Here is a 23,316-nt window from a genome sequence, read left to right as displayed (position 1 = left end):
ACACTCGTGGTTGTCCAGGACTTACTTTTATGTGACTAATTCACTCGTGGTTGTCCAGAAGTTATTTTCATATGACTACATTTGTAATACACTCAAGGATGTCCTGCAGTTGCCTTGTGATAACCAGTACACACATGGTTTTCCCGAGATTACTAGTACGCTTGTGGTTGTCAAGCACTTACTTTGATATGGCTTATACACGTGCTTTTACACGCGCATGATTTCAATCACTGGATTGTCCGGACCCGACTCGATTATTTACAGACGGCCGTCATATAGCTGGAATATTGCTGAGTGTGGTGTTAAATAACAAACAAACAAACAATTTTACTTTGAGATGATTCAAAGGGACAGGGTTGTCAATCACTTACTTTGAAATGATGTGAGTACATATGAGTATATTCGTGGTTGTCAAACAGTTTTAGATGACTATGACAGATAAAATGGTCAAGCAAAGACTTTGAAATGACTGTTGAGTTGAGTCACCATTTTTTTAAACGTTGCCAGTGGATCGAACCACCGACTTTCTGCACTCGGTGCAGACGCTCTATCCATAGACTACATCACCGAGGAACTGATTTCGGATCGGCCTTTGGACAGTTATATACCACTGAAGTAATTCCCACAGATGACTTGATGACTAAGTGCCCCGTGCACATGGGAGTGATATCCGTGGTCGCCTATTCTTTGCGAAATCTATTCATTACATACATAAACAGTACACAGTCATCGTAATCACCTAATGTGGTTAGCTACAATGAGAAAACAGAACTATGTGAGACACGAACTTTGAAGTATCATCCATAACACACGAGATGTCCTCCCCAGGGAGACTGGCAGTGACTATTTTCACCGAGAAATGGTTTTATTAACACTTTCCACGTGATAACTAGACAGAAGGGCTTGTGTTAGAGACAGCTTCCACTTTCACTAGAAATAGCCACTTTATCGCTTGTGTTTTGATTACTTTTATCATTTGTGTTCCCAGTGAATAGTAGATCGCAGTGCAGCTGCACCGCTATTGTTACATGGCGCTGATTACTACGATGTGACGGAAATATTCGATAAGGAAATTGCATTTACTCAAACATTTTTTAAAAACCTTTGTGCAAGAACCCAGAAAATGCTGGGTAAAATACTTTTATACGAGGTCTTACAAAAATAGGTTCACTCAACATGGAACCGTGAAAATATATTGGCTGATGATCTTACCATCAAGTTGTTCTTTCGACAGTTCCTGTTGCTGAAAATGAGAAAAGAAACAATTATACACTCTGTGCAAATGAAGGTAAATTTCTTTTTCGTTTAAATTGAGTTTAAGATAAGGAAATCAAGTATATTCAGGACATTGCTGTTAAAAAAAATGTTGTTTAATTTGAATTATACAATCATACATCACTTACATCTCGTAATGTGGACATAATCATCCCGGAATAACTGCTTAGGTATTGGATAACGACAAAGTCGTAATTACGACCAAGCTACCCCGTAATAATGACATGGATACACATAATAACTTAAGTCTCTACATATGGCTTAGCTGTGTTTCCACTATTGGTTCAGCTGTCATTTCACTAATGGTTAAGCTGTGCTTCCACTGAAGGTTAGTTTGTGTTTCCACTGATGGTTAAGTTGTGTTTCCATTGCAGGTTAAAGTGGGCTTCCTCTAATGGCTAAACTGTGCTTCGCCTTATGGTTACAAAATCTTCCCTTGCCTGTACTAATTGTCAAGCCATGCCTCCACTTATGGTTAAACGTGAACTCCACTGATGGTTCAACAGTGATTCCACTGATGGTTAAAGCATGCTACTACTTATGGTTTCACTGATGGTTTATCTATGATTCCATTGATAATAAAACTGTGCTTTCACTAATGGTATACCTATGCCTCTATTGATGGTAAAACTGTGCTTCCACTGATGGTATGCCTATGCTTCTATTGGTGGTAAAACTGTGCTTCCACTGATGGTATACCTATGCCTATATTGATGGTAGAACTGTGCTTTCACTGACGGTAAGAATGCATCCACTTATTGCCTGTACAATCGTTAGGCTGTCATTCCGCATGTTGATAATCAGTATTTCCTGTTAAACCATGGTTAAACCATGCTTCTATTTCTGCTTCAGCTGAAGTTCTAGATATGCGTCCAGTGATGGTAGAATTGTGCTTTCCCTGATGTTTAAGTGGTTAAATTCCTCCGTTGATAGTTGAACTATGTCTTGGCTTAGTGCCAGCGGAAGGAGTTACGAGATGACACTGACACTAGCACTAAGATGATCTGTCGAGGACAGTTCCAAATATCACACATGGTATTGCTTTCAGTATCAACCTACACATTGGGAAAACTGTCTTTCTAAATCGCAAATAAGAACACATGAAATTGATTATTTAATCTCCTTCGACATTTTTTCTTAAAGTGAGGATGAGGAAAATGAAAGTGTGTCTTCTAAAAACACATATACCTTTTTTCGAATATGAATAGATTTTCGATACTCTCTTTTGGCAGATGTTCCCTCTCACATTTTTCAAGCCTTGAATTTGTTTTGGACACTTTTCTGATCAATCAGCATTGAAGGTGATTAAATCCCTAAATACTGCAAGCTGTTATTTGAAATAAAATCATCAAGAAAAAGTATATCACTTGCACTTTTAAGGGTCCATTTCCGGCGAAGAATAATCAATTCATTTAGATCCAAAGAATGCGAAGAAAATCATAGGAAAAAAAGTTGTTAAAAAACTACAGCAAATTCAATGCATATAAAAATGGAGTTGGTGACCCTGGCTGTTTATACGAATTTTGAAATAATCACGGCTGTGTCTGCCACGCCTAAAATAATTTGTATTATGCAGTTTACACGCGAGGCGAGGAATATAATGAAATACACGGATTAAGTAAGCGTGACGTTTTCATCTCAAGGTTTTTTAGCGACATACGTACGTGTTATAAATGTCCCTTTGATGTTGGGTACGATTCTCTGGATAGTCAATAAATACATCACGATTAAACATTTAGCTGCATTTGAATACTGATTTTTCGCATTACCCGAAACTTTATTCTTAATCTAGAAGAAGTTTGCAGGCATGTCGAACTACTTTATTACCCTTGGCTAAATACTCGAGGCAGTGTCACGCACAATACTGATTAGATGTGCACAGTTCTCGCTGATTTAATCATTCAGAGTTGATAAATTCAGATCCTATATCGTGACGGCTATTACTGTCCGTTTAGATGGGAAACTGTCCGTTTCCGTAAGTGAATGTTGTTTAATGGCAACAATGTGCAACCTGGAAGGGGGGTGGGGGTGCTGGTTGGATTTTGTATTGAGACCACATATTTTTTAGTGAGCCTGAAATAATTTTGGAAATCCCAGTTCCACCCCCAACCTCCCAGAATACCAAATGCTCAGTCTCTAATTCCAGTCAGAGTTACCAGCAGTTGCTATTTGGAGCAGTCCTTCGTCGTTGGGCTACGATGACACCGGTCAACCAAGCCACCGAGCCTGACTACCCGATCGATTTTAATTGCTTCTTACGCTAAGCAAAGACTTTACTTTAAAGGGAATGCAGTATTATTATTCCACCAAACTTACATGTTGGGATACACCAAGAACTGCTATAAACTTCAGAAGTTGGTTAAGACAGAATGTTAGACTCAAGATGTTGGGCAAGACACAGATACATATGTTGCCTTCAAGATGAACCTGTTGTCTTTTCTAAAATATGCATTGTGACAAAGATGGTTCTTGATATATTGTGAGCATCGATCCAATACGTTGAGTATGATGACACACCATCAACTTGATTACTCGATCCATTTATTCGTCTCTAACGATCAGCATAGGTTGATTGGGACCAGTTCTAACCCGACGTATGCACGAGGCTCCAGGGAATACTTTGTTACAGGTATGTGATGGAACAAACATGAACATGGAGATCTTGAATTGGTCTTTAAGCCATGCTTGTCGTAAGAGGCGACTGACGGGATCGGGTGGTCAGGCTGTCTGAATTGGTTGAGGCAGATCAATGTCAATCACTGGATTGCCTGGTCCAGACTCGTTTATTTACAGACTGTCGTCATACAGCTGGAATATTGCTGAGTGCGACAAACACACAATCAAAGAATAAGCATCAAGTTCGCTGTCACTGATCGCTCAGAAAAACTAAAGATTTTGCTGCAAAAAGTAAAGGTGAATTTGTCATTATCAAACCGTCGCTTCTCAACATAAGTATATAAAGGCATACTTTCAGTTAAAGGGATACTATGGTTCATCTACCTATTACCAGGCTATCTTTTTAGAATTGAGACATTGTCGCAGCGTAATTAGGGTATATTGACTTCTACATTGTGTGAAAGACAGAGAATGGACGAGAGTGAGTGTGGTTTAACGCCGATTTCAGCAATATTCCTTCAATATTACGGCGTGGACACCAGAAATGGACTTCACACATTGTTCTCATGGGGAATCGAACCCGGGTCTTCGACGTGACGATTGAACGCTTTAACCACAAGGCTACCACTCCAACTTTAGATTGATTTACGTCATGTAATTTGAGCTAGCGAACAAACGAAGGGATTTACATCAAACTTGACAGAACAGGCAGTCGGTCTGAACCGTGTACTCCTTTAAGGATTGACGTACAGTGGGAGTTTGACAAGGTCGAAGATGGAGCAGGGATTTTGCTCGCTAAAATACTTGACCAGTTAATATATTTAGGTTATTCAGATAAAACAAATATGAATTTGTCTTATAAAGAATATTTTTTCTTATGTTACATATTTACAAAAATCATGGCATGCTGTTGCAGATTGTCGATGGCAGCTGGGATAAAGGACCTTCAACCGCCTCTCAAACGCCCTCCCATATCCGGCTGCTGATTATATCGGCAACGTCGAATCCACCGTTAATGATGTCGCTCACAGAACAAGGACGTTGTGTGGCAGCGGATCTCTTGTGATTGGCACTGATCAAACACGCGCTGACATTGATGGTGGGTCGTTGTGTTGTGTTAATGCACATTATGACTTACATGTGTAACATTATGAAATGATACAGTGTCGCGCTCCTCGATCAAGGCAGAAAGGAGGGACGCTGGAGAAAGCATCGGATGTGGCAGAAAAAACACTCATGATCAGGGATCATTGTAATGGGCTCTTAGACTCAAATGCGTCGACACACATATGGAAATAGTTCAACGAGCTCTCAACGTCAGCAGTTGTTTCAGACACCTAATTTCTATATGATGGACATTCTGAAGATATGTGAAATAATAATAATAATTAAATAAATAAATCAATCAATAATAATAAAAAAATAAAAAAAAATAAATAAAAAAATAATAATTATAATTCCATTTCATACCATTGTATGTTTATTGTTACTTGAGGGACTAATCACACGATGTTTGCAACACGCTTGTTTGTTTTGCAGGAGCGTGTGTGTGAAGGTGTCTTCAGCCTAGCAGACTCGCGTTCCCACGTTAGCGCTGCACAGCTATTGGAATAAGTGATACACTCCATGCTTAATTTGTTTTTCTATCGATTTTTGTGGTCCTGGTTCATCGGGTGCCTCATTCATGAGAAGGGTTTTGACGCTTGTTTTATAGAGATAAACTGTCCTGCGCAAAAAAACTGATGTTTTCAGAAACACGCTTCCCGACTTATCGCATTGAGGTCAACATGGAGCTAACTCCAGCTGTTGCGCAGTTGATTATAATAAGCAGGTTATTACGTTTTTTCCTATGCAATATGCCTTTATGTTTGCTGTTTGTCGTTTGTATGATGCTTAAATCTTTAATCCAGCGCTGCCAAGATATTCACATTTGGGTGTTGAAAATATTGACCACACCAAATGATAAGTTGGTTGGTTGGTTGGGTTGTTGTTTAACAAAAGTGAATGACAATTTATTCATCAATAATACATTTAAAATTATCTGGCGTATTATAACAGTTTTTATAAATTTGACCTTCGTTTTGTTTGACGTTTTACACGGACAATTACTATCAAAGTTTATGTTTTGTTTGTTTGTTTGTTTGTTGCTTAACGCCGAATTCAGCAATATTCCAGCTATAAGACGGAGGTCAGTAAATAATCGAGTCTGGACCAGACAACCCAGTGATTGATATCATGAGCATCGATCCATGCAATTGGGATCGATGACATGCATCAACCAAGTCAGCGAGCCTGACCACCCGATCCCGTTAGTCGCCTTTTACGCCAAGCATAGTCACCTTTTACGGCAAGCATGGGTTGCTGAAGACCTATTCTACCCCGGAATCTTCACGGGTCCCAAATGATAAGGATGACACGGGTTATCAAAACAGTGATGTAAACATGTAATCGAAATAGGGATAGCACCAGGTGATCAGTCGAACAGTGATGTTACGCAGAAATTAAAATGAGTGAAACCGGATGATCAAACAGTGATAACATCAAGAGATCAAAGCAGTGATGACACTGGCTCATAAGGAACTGGGTTGACGCCAGTTGACACAAATAGGGAAATGTTGCTTTCAATCTGCTGATCAAAATAGTGCTGATACAATGTGATAGAAATATGGTGATGCCAGCAGCAGATCAAAGCAAGGGCACATCATCTGATCAGTTTTGTTTGTTTGTTTGTTTGCTTGTTTGCTTGTTTGCTTGTTTAACACCGCAATCTGCAATATTCCAGCTATATGACAGCGGTCTGTGAATAATCGAGTCTGGATCAGACAATCCAGTGATTGATATCATGAGCATCGATCAACCCATTTGGGATCGATGACAAGCATCAACCAAGTCAGCGAGTCTGACCACCCGATCCCGTTAGTAGCCTCTTAGGCCAAGCAAAGTCGCCTTTTTACAGCAAGTATGGGTTGCTGAAGACCTGTTCTACCCCGGATCTTCACGGGGAGAGACAAGTATTGGTTGCTAAAGACCTATTCTACCCCGGAACTTCACGAGTCTAATATGATCAGTGTTGATACTGGTGATAAAAAGTATTGATACTAGGAGATAAAAATGAGTTGACCAAATATTTCATAAATATGGATGACGTAAGTTGATAATAATTGGGCATTATCGTGTTCGCATGCACCCGACTAGCAACAAACAAGACCAGATAGTGATTCTATTTATACACCCGTCCTCGATGATGTTCATCAAAGGACCTTTCGTCTTAGTTGATTTGTGCGTCTCTCAAATCCGACCAATATCCGAAAAACAAATCTTTCCTTATATCCTCCGCCGCTCTGTAGGATTAACTTAGCGCTCAAATTGGCACAGAGAGCGACAGATAGTCTTTTCATAATTGTTTCAGAGAAGACACTGTCATTCCAACCCAACCCGTGCTTATTTTATGACATCCATCAATCAGAGGTGCAAAGTAGAACCCTTTTGGAGGCAAGGTTACAGAAAATAAGATTGAGCTACTACTTTGTATGGATATCGGTTGAGATCTGTTCAAAATGATAATGTCACACCATCATAATGTTACAATAGCTCATTCAGCTTACAATGTCCAGATTGCACAATCGTTTAAGACGTGTGATAGTTAATAGCACTCAAGAGAGATATACATGTATTTTAAATGCAACGATCTGAGTATAAGAAAATACTGGCTATTGAAGAAAAGCACCCTAACACACGCCTTGCTCAAAAGACCGTGTATAGTAAACGCCACACCCATCACTATTGTATTGGACAGACACTCGAGATAGGAATCCTTGAGTCTCTGCAAACATTTCAGTTGTCTGTTATAATTCAGATCAATACAGAGAACTGCCTCTGGAAGTATTGCTGTCAGACAATTTGAGATGTATAAATGCTGGTGTAGAGGCGCGAGGAAATCCGAACCACCGGATGTAATGGTCTTGCGATCTTCACATTACCTTTCATGATTGAGAAAACCAAGATAATAAGTATTTTATCCAGGCTGTTCGAAGGGTAAATTGAAATGTCACCCGAATCATTGACAGCCAAGCAATAACTTGGCCACTCGAAATGGTCTGGATTAACCTTGGTACACTATGACAAATTCATAGTTTCTGTGTAAGGGGATAACACTTGATATCAATTTGGGAGGAGGGGGCCTGGGATATTTTGTGGAAACATAATTTGACTCTTAGAGAATCCTAAACCCATACACAATATAGAATGGTCGGTACCTTAGCATTGGTAGTCACACACACACACACACACACACACACACACACACACACACACACACACACACACACACACACACACACACACAAAATTTATTATCAACGATACCGACGTAAACGCTACACACAATTTATTATCAACGATACCGACGTAAACGCTTGGTCTTAACCACCATTGTGTTTGTTGAAAATGCCTTCAAATATTCAAATATGGATCAAAATATCGCGAGCAGCCTCCTACCAGTTGGGATCACAACTTTAAAATCAATATGGATGAAGTCGAACATATACCAAACAAATGGGCCAGAAGAGAAGAGGAACCGGTTCAACGTCTTTCAGAGTTGGATAAGGCAGTTGGATGTTGTCATTGCTAGAACGCACAAACTGAAAAAAGAGAAAACAGAGCCAGCTCTCATCCAAAGTCTGGCTGCCCTAAATGAAAATTATGTAGTGTAGAACCATTATATGTAAGCATCAGTACATGAATTACTTGATCAAAGAACTTGGTACAAGTGACATATCAAATAATGCCACATTAAGGACAGTATGTTAACTGGTGAAGAAACCCGCCAAAACCATGCATCAGTACAATCAACGTTTGACTTGAGTCTAAAATCTGTAGATGTGTCCATTCTCTTTTGTAGTGGATTCAAAAGCTCCATAAAGATCCGTACATTAAAAGATATATTGCTGGGTCTAGCAGATTCACCATCAAATTCGTCTCAAAGATTAACCAAAATACCAAATACAATAAAGAAAGGACTTCCTTTATATTCACATAAAGTATTCGAAGCTAGTGGAGTTAATACCAAAATGAAGAACTAAGTTCAATTCTGTCAAACCATACACATGATTTCATTTTTGTTTGTACACACCGCTGTCCGAAACGACAAACAATCCTTTGTTACTAACCGTGGTGACCATCGATATTGTCTTCAAAGGTTCAGGACAATTTGTCAATAATGAAAGCAATTGTCATCTGAAGTGTACTGGGAATACAATATGTGAAATTCTGCACTTTCTCATTGATAACATCTATGTGAAATTTGGGGGTAAGACATTTAGGCAGGAAGTAAGCATATCTATGGACACCACTTGTGCCCCCCCCCCCCCCCCCCCCCTTCTTGCTGACCTGTTTTTTTATGTATATGAATCTGAGCTTCTGCTTGGATTGGAAAAATCAAATCAAGGGATTTTGGCCAAGAAGTTCGACTTGGTCAAATTGCCAATTCCCTTCCACTGATTTATCCATATGAACTAGAAATAAAAAGAGAATCGTTTCATGTTTCATATTTAGTTCTATGCATACAGATTCAGTGTGTCAAAAAAAACCTCTCCGCGAGACGGTAGGACAAAAGCGATGACTTCAACTTTCCTATGGTCAACTTTCCCTTTATGTCGGGCAATATTCCAGCGTCTACAGTCTTTGGTGTCTACATTTGACACCTTTGAGGTGCAATCGAGCAGGCTATTTCTGCGAAGATTTCAAAGAGTGTCATACGAACCTTGCTCAACAGTTGTTTGATCAAGATTACAACATTCAAGGCCTCAGTAAAGCTTTCAAAAACATTGTGGTAGACATGTGGAGAACATTCCAAATTTGTCAAAGAATGATGTCCAATGCATTTTGACCATATGTTCCCGTGGGTTTTTTTCCTTGTTAACAATTGACTTGCCTTTGCATGTGTTTGTGACGGGTGCCACTGATGGGGCAGGATACGTAGATCTACGTGTACGAACACCTGGTATCATCACTATTTGATGGTGTTTCATGGACACATGCTCATGATATAGTCAAAATCGTACAATCGACTAAGCGATTTCTTATGAATATGGAAATGATTTTGTCCCTTTGTTTATTCTTGTGTGACTATGTTACGTTTTTTAAACATATTTGACATATTATGTTATTACTTATGTTATGTGAAGTGGAAGTTAGAGACAATTATGTGCAAATTTGAATACGTTTATAACATGAGGCTACTCTCAGCTGTATGATTTCGTGATCGCCCCTTGATAGTTTCAGGCATGGCCCGGAAAGATCCGAGTGAACACGAATGACTTCCATGGTGTTTTCAGACATGTAGTTTCATGTGATCCTATCCGTCATTTCCAATTGCCCGACATATTACAACGACTACAAGTCTGATAGCTGTGTTAACCTAATGTATTTGTCCTGCACTACATCACAGACAAGGTGTCATCCGTGCCTGTCGGATTTTCCGTGTACTTATCATAATAATTCAGCCCAACTCAAGTGTCTTATCTGCACTAGGAATGGCGGTGTCACTTTGACTTGGAATTGATAGACAGAGCTCGTGCTGCTGGTAATAAATTGCACGGGTCGCAAACATATTACCAAATAGAAATATGCAAACTGGTGTCCGTTGAACGACAACCAATATGCCCATCTGTAAAAAATACCAAAATTAAGAGCAATTATGTCATGAGATACTGAACGATTGGTTGGTTTGTTGTTTAACGCCGCACTCTCTTTTTCTGAGCGATCAGTGACAGCGAACTTGATGCTTATTCTTTGACTGTGTGTTGTTTAGCGCACTCCGCAATATTCCAGCTAACGGCGGTCTGTGAATAATCGATTCTGGATCAAACAATCCAGTGGTTGATATCATGAGCATCGATCAACGATGACATGTATCAACTAAGTCAGCGAGCCTCACCACCCGATTCCGTTAGTCGCCTTTTACGACAAGCATAGTCGCCTTTTACGGCAAGCATGGGTTGATGAAGACCTTTTCTACCCCGGATCTTCACTGAACGTGATTATTCCAGTCAAGGTATTAGGTGTGGTGACGTCTCTGGTCGGAACCTGTTATTGTCGTTTGGGACATCATATCATAAACATATAAACCAAAATAAGCAAATGCGCTGTCGTGTCACTGGAATTTCTGGTCGATCACTTGATTGGCTGGTCAATGCTCAAGGCCGCGGCGTATGGCGTCAGTATTGCTGTTTGGCGTCAGGCTACTAATTAACACTTTTATGGACATTGTGAGAGTTGAGGATCGTACCAGTAGGGCATGACACGTTATCCTTTCCGCGAATACCTGATGTCATCACTGATATTTAGTGATCCATTCACATAATTATCGCCACTATTTTCCCTTTTATTCCCAAAGGAGTCCGTTACGGTCAAGACTGTAACCGAGACTGATGGTTCTCTGGTGTTATGATGTCATATTCATGTGCTATATGCGTAAACAGAGAAGGAAAATTCTCCTGTTTATTGATAACGCTACATCTCATCCAAACATCGAACTGAGCAACATGAAAAGATAAATGTTGCCTCTAAGCATCTGCATCTATGTATTGCAGCCGCTCGATGAAGGAGATATAAGAGCGTTCAAAGCACGGTATCGTATGCTGCTATTGAAATCACGTGTTTCTCGAATGGGCTCGAATAGACTCTGAGTAATCCGGACCTCGTCGGAAACCGGACTTTTGTTTTACATAGTGACAATACCTACAGTTCACACATAGTGACTGTTCTGTCAACCAAGTTATATAGACCGAATATTGATGTGTAAACAGCTTTCGACCTTATTCAAATGTCTGCTTAATAAACACATCTACCACAGTACCAGCTTGTGGTTTAGCTCTTATCACTGACACACGTACAACAGGAACTGATGGGATTTAAATAGACTGTCCTCATGTAGATAGTCATCTCTAGTTCTTGTCTCCTCAACAAATACATTTTCGCGTTACAGGATACTATTTTGTATATGTTTGTAATTGGTTGTTGTGAACACCTGTATCTGGGCTATTCATTAACTCTGAGGCCGTGAAGATTCGGGTAGAGTAGGTCTTCAGCAACCCATGCTTGCCAGAAAAGGTGACTATGCTTGTCGTAGTAGGCGACTAACAGGATCGGGTGGTCAGGGTCGCTGACTTGGTTGATGCATGTCATCGTATCACAATTGCGTGCTCATGATGTCAATCACTGGATTGTCTGGTCCAGACTCGATTATTTACAGACCTCCGTCTTATAGCTGGAATATTGCTGAATGCGGCGTTAAGCAACAAACAAACAAACAAACAAACAAACAAACAAACAAAACATTAACTTTGAATGTAATTGTCCGTGTAGGACAACGTCATACAAAACGAAGGTAAAATTTATGAAAATTGGAATAATACGCCAGATGATTTTAAATGTATTATTGATGAATAAATTGTCGTTCACTTATGATCGGTTATCTTTGCCAAACAAATATTTTTATTTACTATACAAACTTGCTCGCTGTGAGTAATCGGTGATGTAGAAAGTGGCTATCTATGCAATTTTGTATTGTTTGCATTTAATTTGAGAAATAAAACGATGTAAAACGCAGTCGTATATTAACACGGTCTTTGTCAGCGATCTGCCGTCATGAAGTGTGATGTGCCCGAGTTTGACAGTTCAATTGATCTCGCGTAGTTTCCATATTTAGGTGAATCGTGCTCCAAGAATATATTTCCATAGCGTTTGATCAGTTGTGGACACGGGGATTATTTGTGCGTAATCACTTCAGGAGAAGCCTGGAGCTCGACCAGCAGAAACTGGATGATGGCAAACAACGCCTTATATAATCTCTCGTTAGAGCAGTATTACAGATGGAGGTTTAGAGTAATCTGCTTTCACCGAGAACATTGATTTGATTATGTGCTTCATTGTCCATACTATATGACACCAAGACTGATTTCTGTCCTGATCAACAGGCTTTTCGGGACTGCATCGTGCACAGTGAGTTGTGTGATTCGCAGCTTTGAACAGTATTTCAGTTATATCACGACGTGTCAGATGCAGTTTGTACACCTTCAGCATTTCGATGAAACCCACGAGCAACGATATGGCGCTGACAAACCGAAATAGTAAAATCTGCACACAAAAAACAACAAAACAACAACAACAAAGCCAAAACAAAACAACAACAACAACAACAATAAAAAAACAAACAAAAACAACAACACAACAACAAAACAAAAAAACAAAACAAAAACACAACACTTTGACCTTGATAACAATGGAGATATAAATGATATCTTATTTACAATCACGGGACAAATATTAAAAAATATGTTTTCTCTATTTGATTTCACCAGAACCTAAGAAGCAAGTTAGACACGATTTCTTTCGTCAACGTCTCGTGTTTTTGTCTATTTGTTCAGAACCGATTTCTTGTCAAAGCAAGATCGAGTATTACAGAGAGCGAGATTATCCACTTTGGGCTACTGCTGCTGTTATCACCGTTGATAAAAAGGGGGCATTGAGGGAAGAGTCTGAAGCAAGGACGCATTAACAACAACAACAGACCATGGACCAGGCCGGATGACGCATGCAACCTACTCATCCTTTCTATTGCATACAGCTGCATGTACTTCGTGATCTTCTAAACTTATTATCAGAGAAATGTTCCTCGGGAATTTGTAAGATTTAACATGGTTTTTTTCGCTCTTTGACGTCGGGACTTAGCCCTACAGCTAGGCTGGAGTAATCCACCCTTGTAGGTGGAATGAGATTAAGGCAGAGGTATATGTTAGCAGTTTATTGGGTGTTGGGCTATAGTTACGAAAGAGCGTAAAAAACTATGTTATTTTACACCAATAGGAGCATCATGTATTCTTGAGTAATCCACCCTTGTAGGTGGAATGATATTAAGGCAGAGGTTGTATATGTTAGCAGTTTATTGGGTGTTGGTATACAGTTACGAAAGAGCGTAAAAACTATATTATTTTACACCAATATCAGCATCATGTACTATTGAGGCCTGTTTTGAAACATAGACGTGGTTGAGAGAATGTGCAACCATCAGTGCTGGCGTTTTTACGATGACACATAGCCAACTAGGTCTCCTATTGTAATCACCCTGTGTCTTATTACAAAAAGGGGCGGTCGGGTAGCCTCGGGGTTAAAGCGTTCGCTCGTCACACCGAAGACCCGGGTTCGATTCCCGACATGAGTACAATGTGTGAAGCCTATTTCTGGTGTCCCCCGCCGTGATATTGCTGCAATATTGCTAAAAGCGGCGTAAAACCCAAATCACTCACTCACCTATTATAAAAACAAGACACTACTGGAACTATCGCATGTGAGGGGTAGGAATATTAAGCTGTTTGAAAATGCTGATATCTGATTGGCCCACCCATCCTTCATTTTGATTGGGCAGTCACGGTTCACTCAGAGTTTACGTGATTTGACATTCTATGGAGGGTTGTCAAATCTTAAGGGAGAGAGGCATCCGGTCGGGGAAAAGATCTAATTTAAGTGAGAATACTGCGTACGTCTTCTAACCGGGAACCACGAGGGGGTGTTAATGGCGAGTATGTCAGAATGTTCATACCGTACTTATCTTGTCCCACATACATAACTCACACATATTGAGCATTTGTACCCACAGTGGTATGCGGGGCAGCATAAGTACTCCATACATGCCGCAAATGCTGACCTGTTGCCAATCACTGACCTGGCCGAGTGTGTAATTTCACTCCGAGGGCTTACAGCTGTGCTCACATTCTCATCCGGGAGTTTGCAAGACATCGTGATGTAACTATAACACTGCCAACGCCAACATCACAAGCCATTTATGCGCTGGCGTTACAGTAAGATGACAGATGTAATAGATCACATCTGGATGTGCTACTTTACTCCGCGTTCGTTTCCAAATTCAATTCAGCACGGTAAATTCACAGATGTTTCTCTGTACAAACCTTAGTGAGCATGCAAAAGGCCTCTGATATGACCTGGCATATTTAGTCAGCTGTTAGAATCCATGATGTTATGTGACAGTAGAGATTTACGTGAGTTCTTTTGAAATGACTGTAAGTGGCAGCGAATGATTGAAGCGCTGGTAAAATGTCGAAGGCTGTAGTGGCCATATTGTGTCAGGGGTGAGTAAGTTGGGTTTAACGCCTCTTTTAACAGTAGTCCAGTTATATCGCGGCGTGTCAGCTTAATGTGGGAGAAAAGCCCGAAGTGATGCTTGCCTCAGACGTCTACCACTACGGTGAAACCCACGAGCACGGGTATGGTGCTGACAAACCTAGAAACATAATCGGGGCGAACCGGGATTCGAGTCCACAATCATAGGTTTCTGGCGCGCCCAAGAGACGCAACTCTCCTCAGCGAATCGCGGCACCTTAGACGACTGGGCCACCCGTGCCCCCTATTGTGTCAGGAAGTATGATTTAGAGTTGGCTTCCTTGGTTGGCTTTATCGTTCGCTTCGGGATTCGGCAGTTTCTAGAAGGATATGTCTAGGACATGAGGGCGATACGAATCCTTTTACGACCTGACTTACGTCTCACCATGCTGCCAAGTGCGGATGGAATACCTATCTGAAAACACCGAATTCCCGCCAGCTTCCAACACTATTCCGGATTCCAGAACAGAGACAGGCCTGTTTCAAGACAATGAATAACTCTGGACATTTGTGAGTGCACTGACATATATCGTTTGTCCTTTTACTGTTGATTGTTATCACTTTTTTAACCTGTTGTGCTGCCTGATTACCTCATTGTAAACCAAACCCTGTGTGTTTCAATTTTCTGTTTGAATTAATCATCGAGCTTGTGTGATTTAATTATTTCACAATTTGCTTCTGTACGAACAGATTTCTAGGTTAACCTTTGCGTTCCAACTCGTAACAATGCAATGGTCGCATTAGAACACATATCAAGAGTGGGTGAGTGAATGTTGTTCAACGTCGCAGTTTGAAAAGCCCAGCGTTATCCCAGCAACCTGCAAAAACAACCAATCTGAACCAGGTAACCCAATGATTGCAATCACGAGAAACGATCAAGGTCACCGGGACCCGATCGGGACACAATGACAAGCAATCAGCTACGTCATAGAACCTTACCACCCGATCTTCCTTTGAGTCGGCTTTTGCCACGAACATGGCGTGACGGCACTCTTTTCTGAGTCTGAATCCAGCATGTCTCTTTTAATGAGAACATTTATGTGTATAAATCTGCCAAACAAACGAAGAGCCTGGACTCCGTGATCTGGAAGTCTTATGCACGATGGAACCCATATTAAGATAATTTAGAGACAACATATGGAGATATATGGAAATGGGATAAAATCATTAACAAATCGATAGAGAAAGACGCCAAAGACCCGAGACATGAGACACCTACATTGTCAGTCTTGGAAAATCAATAACCATTCAAGTCTGAAGCCACGCCATGTTGTAAAGACGTTGATGCCGACGTTATGTTTTTATATTCGTTCGCTGATCTTCTGTCTGATATAACACTGCAGAAATATACAATTCCAAAGAAACTACTGGTGTTTACATAACATGTTTAATCACCCTTCCAAGCAAGAACTGATGTCTCTCATTTGTCATTGAGCGAATTATGTATTTGACCACCAGCTGTTATTATAATGTAATTCGTATGGATTTATCTGAATGATATTGAATGATAATTCTGTCCAATACAATGTTTTACAAATCCGTTTAATGTGTGTACGCGTCTAGAGGCTATGTCTTCCCAATTCTTACAAACGGGAACTGTCATCATGTTGGATGCTCAACTTGCTTAATTTTTCAACGTTCTTTTTGTAATAATTTACAGCAGTTGATTCTAACTGATTTCAGCATATTTGAAAGAAATCCATCTTTATGACAAAACTATGACAACACATATACTTAATTTAAACAGTTTTAGAATGTGATATTTGACTGTGATTTTAGTTATTTTCAATGTCACATTTATTGCTTTCGTTGACGAATGGGCGTTGAACATTAATCACTCACTCATTCTCAACTTTTGAAGAGCAATGTAACCCACATTCTCAGCTCGGGAAGAAAACACAACCTTCTTGATTTACGAGATGTTGTAAGCGAAGAATTGCAAACAGGCGGTGAGTGAGTGAGTGAGTTTGGTTTTACGCCGCTTTTATCAATATTCCAGCAATATCACGGCGGGGGACACCAGAAATGGGCTTCACACATTGTACTCATGTCGGGAATCGAACCCGGGTCTTCGGCGTGACGAGCGAACGCTTTAACCACTAGGCTACCCGACCGCCCCTCAAACAGACGGTACACAAAGGAAAGACATGTTACAGCAAAGATAATACCAGACGTAATCTCATTCCAACTAATTGCGTTGTGAATCCATGCAAGTAGAACAAACAAATTATAGAATACAACAAAATGGGCCACAATAACAGTACTTTTCCGTTTCTTTTATCACCCATTGCTAACTGTGTAATTTGTTGGTAACAAGAACCAATCGTCCGCTCTTCCGTTACCGATTTTTGGAACCGGTCTGAAATCGGTTGGTCGGTTGGTTGTTGAACGTCGCACTCTGCAATATTCCAGCTATATGACGGCGGTCTGTAAATAATCGAGTCGGGACCAGACTATCCAGTGATTAATATCACGAGCATCGATCCACGCTATTGGGATCGATGACAAGCATCAGCTATCCTGACCAGCCGATCCTGTTAGTCGTCTCTTAGGACAAGCATAGTCGCCTAGTACGGCAAGCATGGGTTGCTGAAGCCCGTTTCTATCACGGATCTTCACGGGTACCGGTCTAAGAGATGACAGTAGGTGCATTTTGGGCATCACATGTAACACATATGAACGCATGATAGATGTGTTGTTCAAATGAATTCAAGCAGTGAAACAATCTTCAGGATACTTCTCTCAGAGACAGTAATGTCAAGAAAGCCGTCACTTTTGTATGATACGTAACCATAAATACAATTCCACATGCCAGTAAACTGAGAAATGGCCTCGGCCAGGAAAACAAATGGTATCAATTTAATCTGAGACCAGGAGTTTTATTCCATGAAGCCACGCGATCCAAGTGAAATTGGCGAAATTCGTCATCAGTTAGGCCAATTTTTCTATCTGACGAACCGTTCGTTTGTCATTGAATGGCCATCATTGTGTTTACTGTCATATAATTAAAATCCTTTTCATAATCATACGAAATCTCTGCCAAAAGCAGTCGACTCATACTATATCAAAATGCATGTGTTTATGAATCACTATCAAATATTGATGATGCCAGGTGTCCGCGTGACGAATCCTGCCCTACCGATGACACTTGTCACAAACACATGCAAAGAGAAGTCAATTGTTCACCTCAAATATGGAAATGTGCCCCGCGAATGTTTGAAAGCTTTACTGGAGCCTCGAATGTTGTAACCCTGATCAAACAACGTTTAAACAAAACTCTCATGACGCTCTTCGAAATATTCGCAGAAAGAGCTTGGTTGGTTGTACCCTAAAAGTTGTGAAATGTAGACACCAACGGCAGGAGGTGCTGGGATAGTCCTCATCATAAAGGGAAAGGTGACTATTGGAAAGTTGAAGTTATCCTTCACAGGATTGGAGAAAAGAAGTTAAAAACTATCAGAAATAATTGTGCACGGTTATGGACAAATCTTTTTTGAATTTCAGGTTTACTGTCAACACAGCCAAGAATGAAACATAATCTCAAGTTACCCCTGGGTCATGCCACACGCAGCAAGATAAAGGGCGCAGATGTTCTTATTAGTTAAATTGAAAACATGCCAACCCTACATAACTATTGATTGATGATGGAATGTGTTTACACTGCAAAAAGATGCATTTAACAAATCTTTGCCACGTCAATGAACATATAAAAAGAGAATATTGAGTCCTCCTCATCAAGTATTGTAGGGAGACGTATCTGGCCAAGGAGGAAAGTGCTAAGTAAATAAATTCACATGTCCCTTATCATAAAATTACTACAAAACGGGAAACGGAAACATGAGGCAGTTATTCCGACGATGAGTAATCAATTTGATGCGGTGTTATTCTGAGATTAAACCGGTATCGATACACGTTCTCAATGGATTTGTGTGGTTTATACGAAGCCGCTGGAACTCCAGACTGATAAGTTGGTGTTTGTGACCCCGATGGATATGGCGGACCTTGAAGTCTGTATCATGTGAGGTTTTGTAAAGGATGGGAGTGCCCTTCTTCGGACTCAACAAGCGACAGGTTCAGTGACCAGGTTCTCTCAGTTATTGATCTAGGTGGTCGACAATTAGGACCACAGAGACCCTGTCAGTCATCGGTGACAAGACAACGTCTTCCACAGCGACAAAGGATTACAGCAATGACATCGTTAAGGGATGTCTTAACATCATAACCGAGTTTCGAGGCACTAGAAAGTATGTCCTGGTTTAGCTCAAGTTGAAAGCATGGCCGTATAGGATTTCTGACGAAGTTGTCTCTGAGTGGCCTGTGCCAGTTCGTAATGCCGATCAGTTGAACGCTATGAGTACAACAAAGTAAGTTATTCAAGTATGTCTGTCTCTGGTTAAGTATGTCGAGCTTCAGAAGGTAGCGCTAGTACTGTTGATTACAAAGGTCAGATATGCTCCAAGAGCACTACCAGACAAAGGTTAAAAAATCACATAGTGTGCAAGTCTTGTAATGTCACAAGATGACGGTACGGTTGGAGGGTCATAACAGCCTGCGGAATTATAATATATTACTTTTGGGATGCCAGTCAAACAGAACATATTCACGGAAGGAAGAAGAAACGAGTGAGTTTGGTTTTATGCCGCTTTTAGCAATATTCAAGCAATATCACGGCGGGGATCACCAGAAGTAGTCTTCACACATTGTACCTATGTGGGGAATGAAACCCGAGCCCTCGGCGTGACGAGCAAAGGCTTTAACCACTTGGCTACCCGAACGCCTCGAGGAGTAACAAACTAAATGTACAATAACTTCTTTGAGAGGCCTCTTGGTCAAAAGAACAGAGGACAGGTGGGACAGTGTGTTAGGAAGATCGTAAGATCTGCACTCAGGCCTCATTCCCCAAACGGGTTCTTAGCGTTAGGACTATCAGTGCGTTAAAGCACTTGATCTACGATTGTCCTGGAGTTAAGATCGCCGGTGGAACGGGAACAGGGATTTTGAAACGGGTATACACACGGGTATACAAACGGGTACCACCAATTCAATGAGGTCAAGGGTGCGCTTGGAGGTTGGGAAGTCATAGCGATAACACTCATTCACTGTCCCCAACACCATAGGGTCCACATCGGAATCAGCAGTCTAATGACGTCAAGCTAACCATGACATATGTGTATGATAATGGTTTCTTGAATTGGTATTTCAATGAACCCCTAAACATAAAAAAATTATTCTTCCTGACAATTATCATGGTCTGTCGACTGTTTACGAACCAGGGCTTGTACTTGCGCGTTGACAATACATTATTGACTGCTGGACTGTGAGAGTGGTGTTACAGAACAAAAGACCAGTGTCCAGATTGACGATTGACCTGTAATAACGGAATAATAAGTCTGGTGTGTATTGAACGTCTTAGCCGACTTCTTTATGTAAATCGTTGCGATGTTTTAAACATTGTAAAGCCATCATTATGATCACTTGTTATTACCTAACATTAATTATGTCGATAAAAGAAACAGAATATTTGAATTCATTCATTTGTAATGCTAAACAGCGGTGGGGTAGCCTCGTGGTTTAAGCTTTCGCACGTCACGCTATAGACCCAGGTTCGATTCCCCACATGGGTACAATGTGTGAAGCCATTTCTGGTGTCACCCAACGTGATATTGCTGGGAAATTGCTAAAAGCGGCGTAAAACCATAATCATTCACTCAATGCTAAACAGACAATAAAATAAATGCTGAAAGGCGATCTGGCAATGAGTGAGTGAGTGAGTATGGTTTAACGCCGCTTTGAGCAATATTCCAGCGATATCACGGCGGGGGACACCTTAAATGGGCTTCACTCATTGTACCCATGTCGGGATTCGAACCCGGGTCTTCGGCGTGACGTATCTGGCAATGAGTGACCCCGATTATTACACGAAGGGTTTATGTCATTGATGGTTAGAAGAGTAGTGCTTACATTGATTACATCTCATTAACTATGAAAACAATTATCGTATATATAATTAATGTCAATAAAGAGTAGACAATCACAATCAAGAGTCACATTCCTGGTCTACGCAGGAAGCATAATTAACATGCTTCATAGCACCATTCCTTTCTTGCACATTGGTCGCTTGACGCAACCCGTTGTGACGCTCCAGCTGAATATGCCTTGAACAATCCATCGTTGATGTACACACACTGACTTGTTGCAGCAACGCCGCTGTCGGTGCCCAGAACCTCCACGCGTTACAAATACGTATAAGAATACATATACTGTACTATTTGGGTTCGACGAAAGCCTGCCTCGAATGATGAGAGACTAATCACCAGCACCTACAGTCTAAAGAGGGTGATAAACTGATTTGCCTGCTCCACAACATATGTTAAACCGCTGCTATATTTCTCCATTCTTTTTTCGATTTTATACAAAAATAGTTTGATTCATATTTTGCAACTTTTCTCGATTTCCTTTGTCGCAGTATCAAAATGATAAGTCGTACTATTGTTTAAATGCTTTAAGAGTTTTATGGGATACATATGTCTACAGTTTGCTTACCTTTTGCGCTGCTTGGCACAAAGTAGACATGCTTTTTGTCAATAAGTGATAGAGCTGATAAATTTCCAGTTTAGTATTCCAAATGAGAAGGATGGTCCTGTCGTCTCACAATATCAACAGCCGTGTGTGAAAGTCTGTCCACTATTTCAGCAGTAGTCCTTATACGACTCTACAGCGACACTCGCAGACTGACGCGCAGAGAAATAACAAACTGCTGCTTATAACGACTGAATGCAGTTCGTAGGAGAGCAGTATCCGAAAGTCGTAGATGATTGGTTGATACCAGTGTGATCAGCGCTCTGGAGACTTCGATGGATATTGGCGCTATATGGCTTTTATCAGGTCCCTATGACATAACTTTATTTGCGGACGTGTTACAGAATTCCAATCAAAATGATTTATTAATACTGTTTTTAGATATTTGAACCCTTACGGTACAAACTGATGACAACAGCGTTATGAAAGGCTGTTTTTCGGTTTTCATTTGATTGCTTCATCTGCTGTTTTCTTTGTTGTTTACGCCGGCCTCAGCAATATTCTAGCTATATGACGGCGGTCTCTAAACAAACGAATCTGAACCAGACAACCCAGTGATTGACATCATGGGCATCGAGTTACGCAATTGGGATACGATGACATGCATCAAGCCAAGCCAAGGCGCCTGACCACCCGACCACCTTAGTTTCCTTTTTCGACAAGCACTGGTTGCTGCAGACCAATTCTAACCCGGATTTTCACGGGTAGACAGACATTCTGTATGGTATTGGCAATATGGATTCGTGTCTTCGGTATGTATTTCATCATGGGTTAGGGCCGTGTCCAGACACAGTGTTTTGATATTCACCTGCACATTTTTTAACGGAATATGTCCATTCTGACCAATGCAAGTTATTTTTCGAACGGCAATTTACAACAAACATTCTTTTCAAAAGTTTTGAATCCTTAATTTTCAAATATTGACAGCGTCCAAAACCTGGTATGCAAAGGTTATTTTCGTATCGGAACAAACACGCCGAACGTCTTCAGGGGGAACGTGGCCAGTCCTCTCTATTCTCTGACAGTGCAATAAAATAGTGGCTGCGTCCCCTTCACCAAATCAGTAAATCATTGAATAAATCAACATATAAAGCCGATGACATACTATATGACCTTGATCTGGTCGGTAGAAACGATTGGTCAAGTGATATTAAGTCTTCATTGATATTAAGACGAACATTCAGATGAGAACCAAGGTCATAGGATACTGGCAGCTAAAGGGAGGCAACTCTGCATTTGACAAAAAGGTTGAAACTGAGGACTCAGATTACTCTAGCCGACTTGCTTTTGAGCGTGATACATATATATCTAGGTGTAGGAGAATAATTAAGATCTACGAGAAGATCCGTATTAGCTGTGACAAGTGAATCGATTTCTGGTCATTCACTGACGAGGTACCCAATTCCGAATATTATGACGTAATGTATAAACAATAGATGACGTCATTTCCTACTCACAAAAATACAAAAAACAAGAAAGTAGTAACACGATATCGCGAGCCAACAGTTTTGAGAAGCGTAAAAAACATCATGTTAACATATTGAAAAATCAATTTAGTCCAACCTATATTATGTGTGAGTTGGGCTTAACGCCACTGATTACAACAATTCAGTAATATCATGGCGTGTCAACTTAATAAGAGGGAAATACTGAAGTAAAATTTAAATG

At 40.5% G+C, this 23,316-nt stretch overlaps 1 protein-coding gene across 1 annotated transcript in view; it reads right to left on the bottom strand.

The window, feature by feature from the left end:
- Positions 1-21,823, bottom strand: part of LOC139442791 (uncharacterized) — a 39,780-nt gene extending 17,957 nt beyond the window's left edge. The window contains exons 1-2 of the mRNA XM_071223681.1: positions 21,613-21,823; positions 1,213-1,243 (exon numbers count right to left, since the gene is read on the bottom strand). Of these exons, the coding sequence (XP_071079782.1) occupies positions 1,213-1,243; positions 21,613-21,642 (61 nt within the window). The 5' untranslated portion in view covers positions 21,643-21,823. The remainder of the gene's footprint in view (positions 1-1,212; positions 1,244-21,612) is intronic.
- Between the last annotated feature and the right edge of the window lie 1,493 nt (positions 21,824-23,316).

The sequence above is a fragment of the Haliotis cracherodii genome, unplaced genomic scaffold (assembly GCF_022045235.1).
Source record: "Haliotis cracherodii isolate W230 unplaced genomic scaffold, xgHalCrac1.p SCAF_5, whole genome shotgun sequence".
Classification (NCBI taxonomy): Eukaryota; Metazoa; Mollusca; class Gastropoda; order Lepetellida; family Haliotidae; genus Haliotis; species Haliotis cracherodii.
This window is presented reverse-complemented; position numbering and strand designations above follow the sequence as displayed.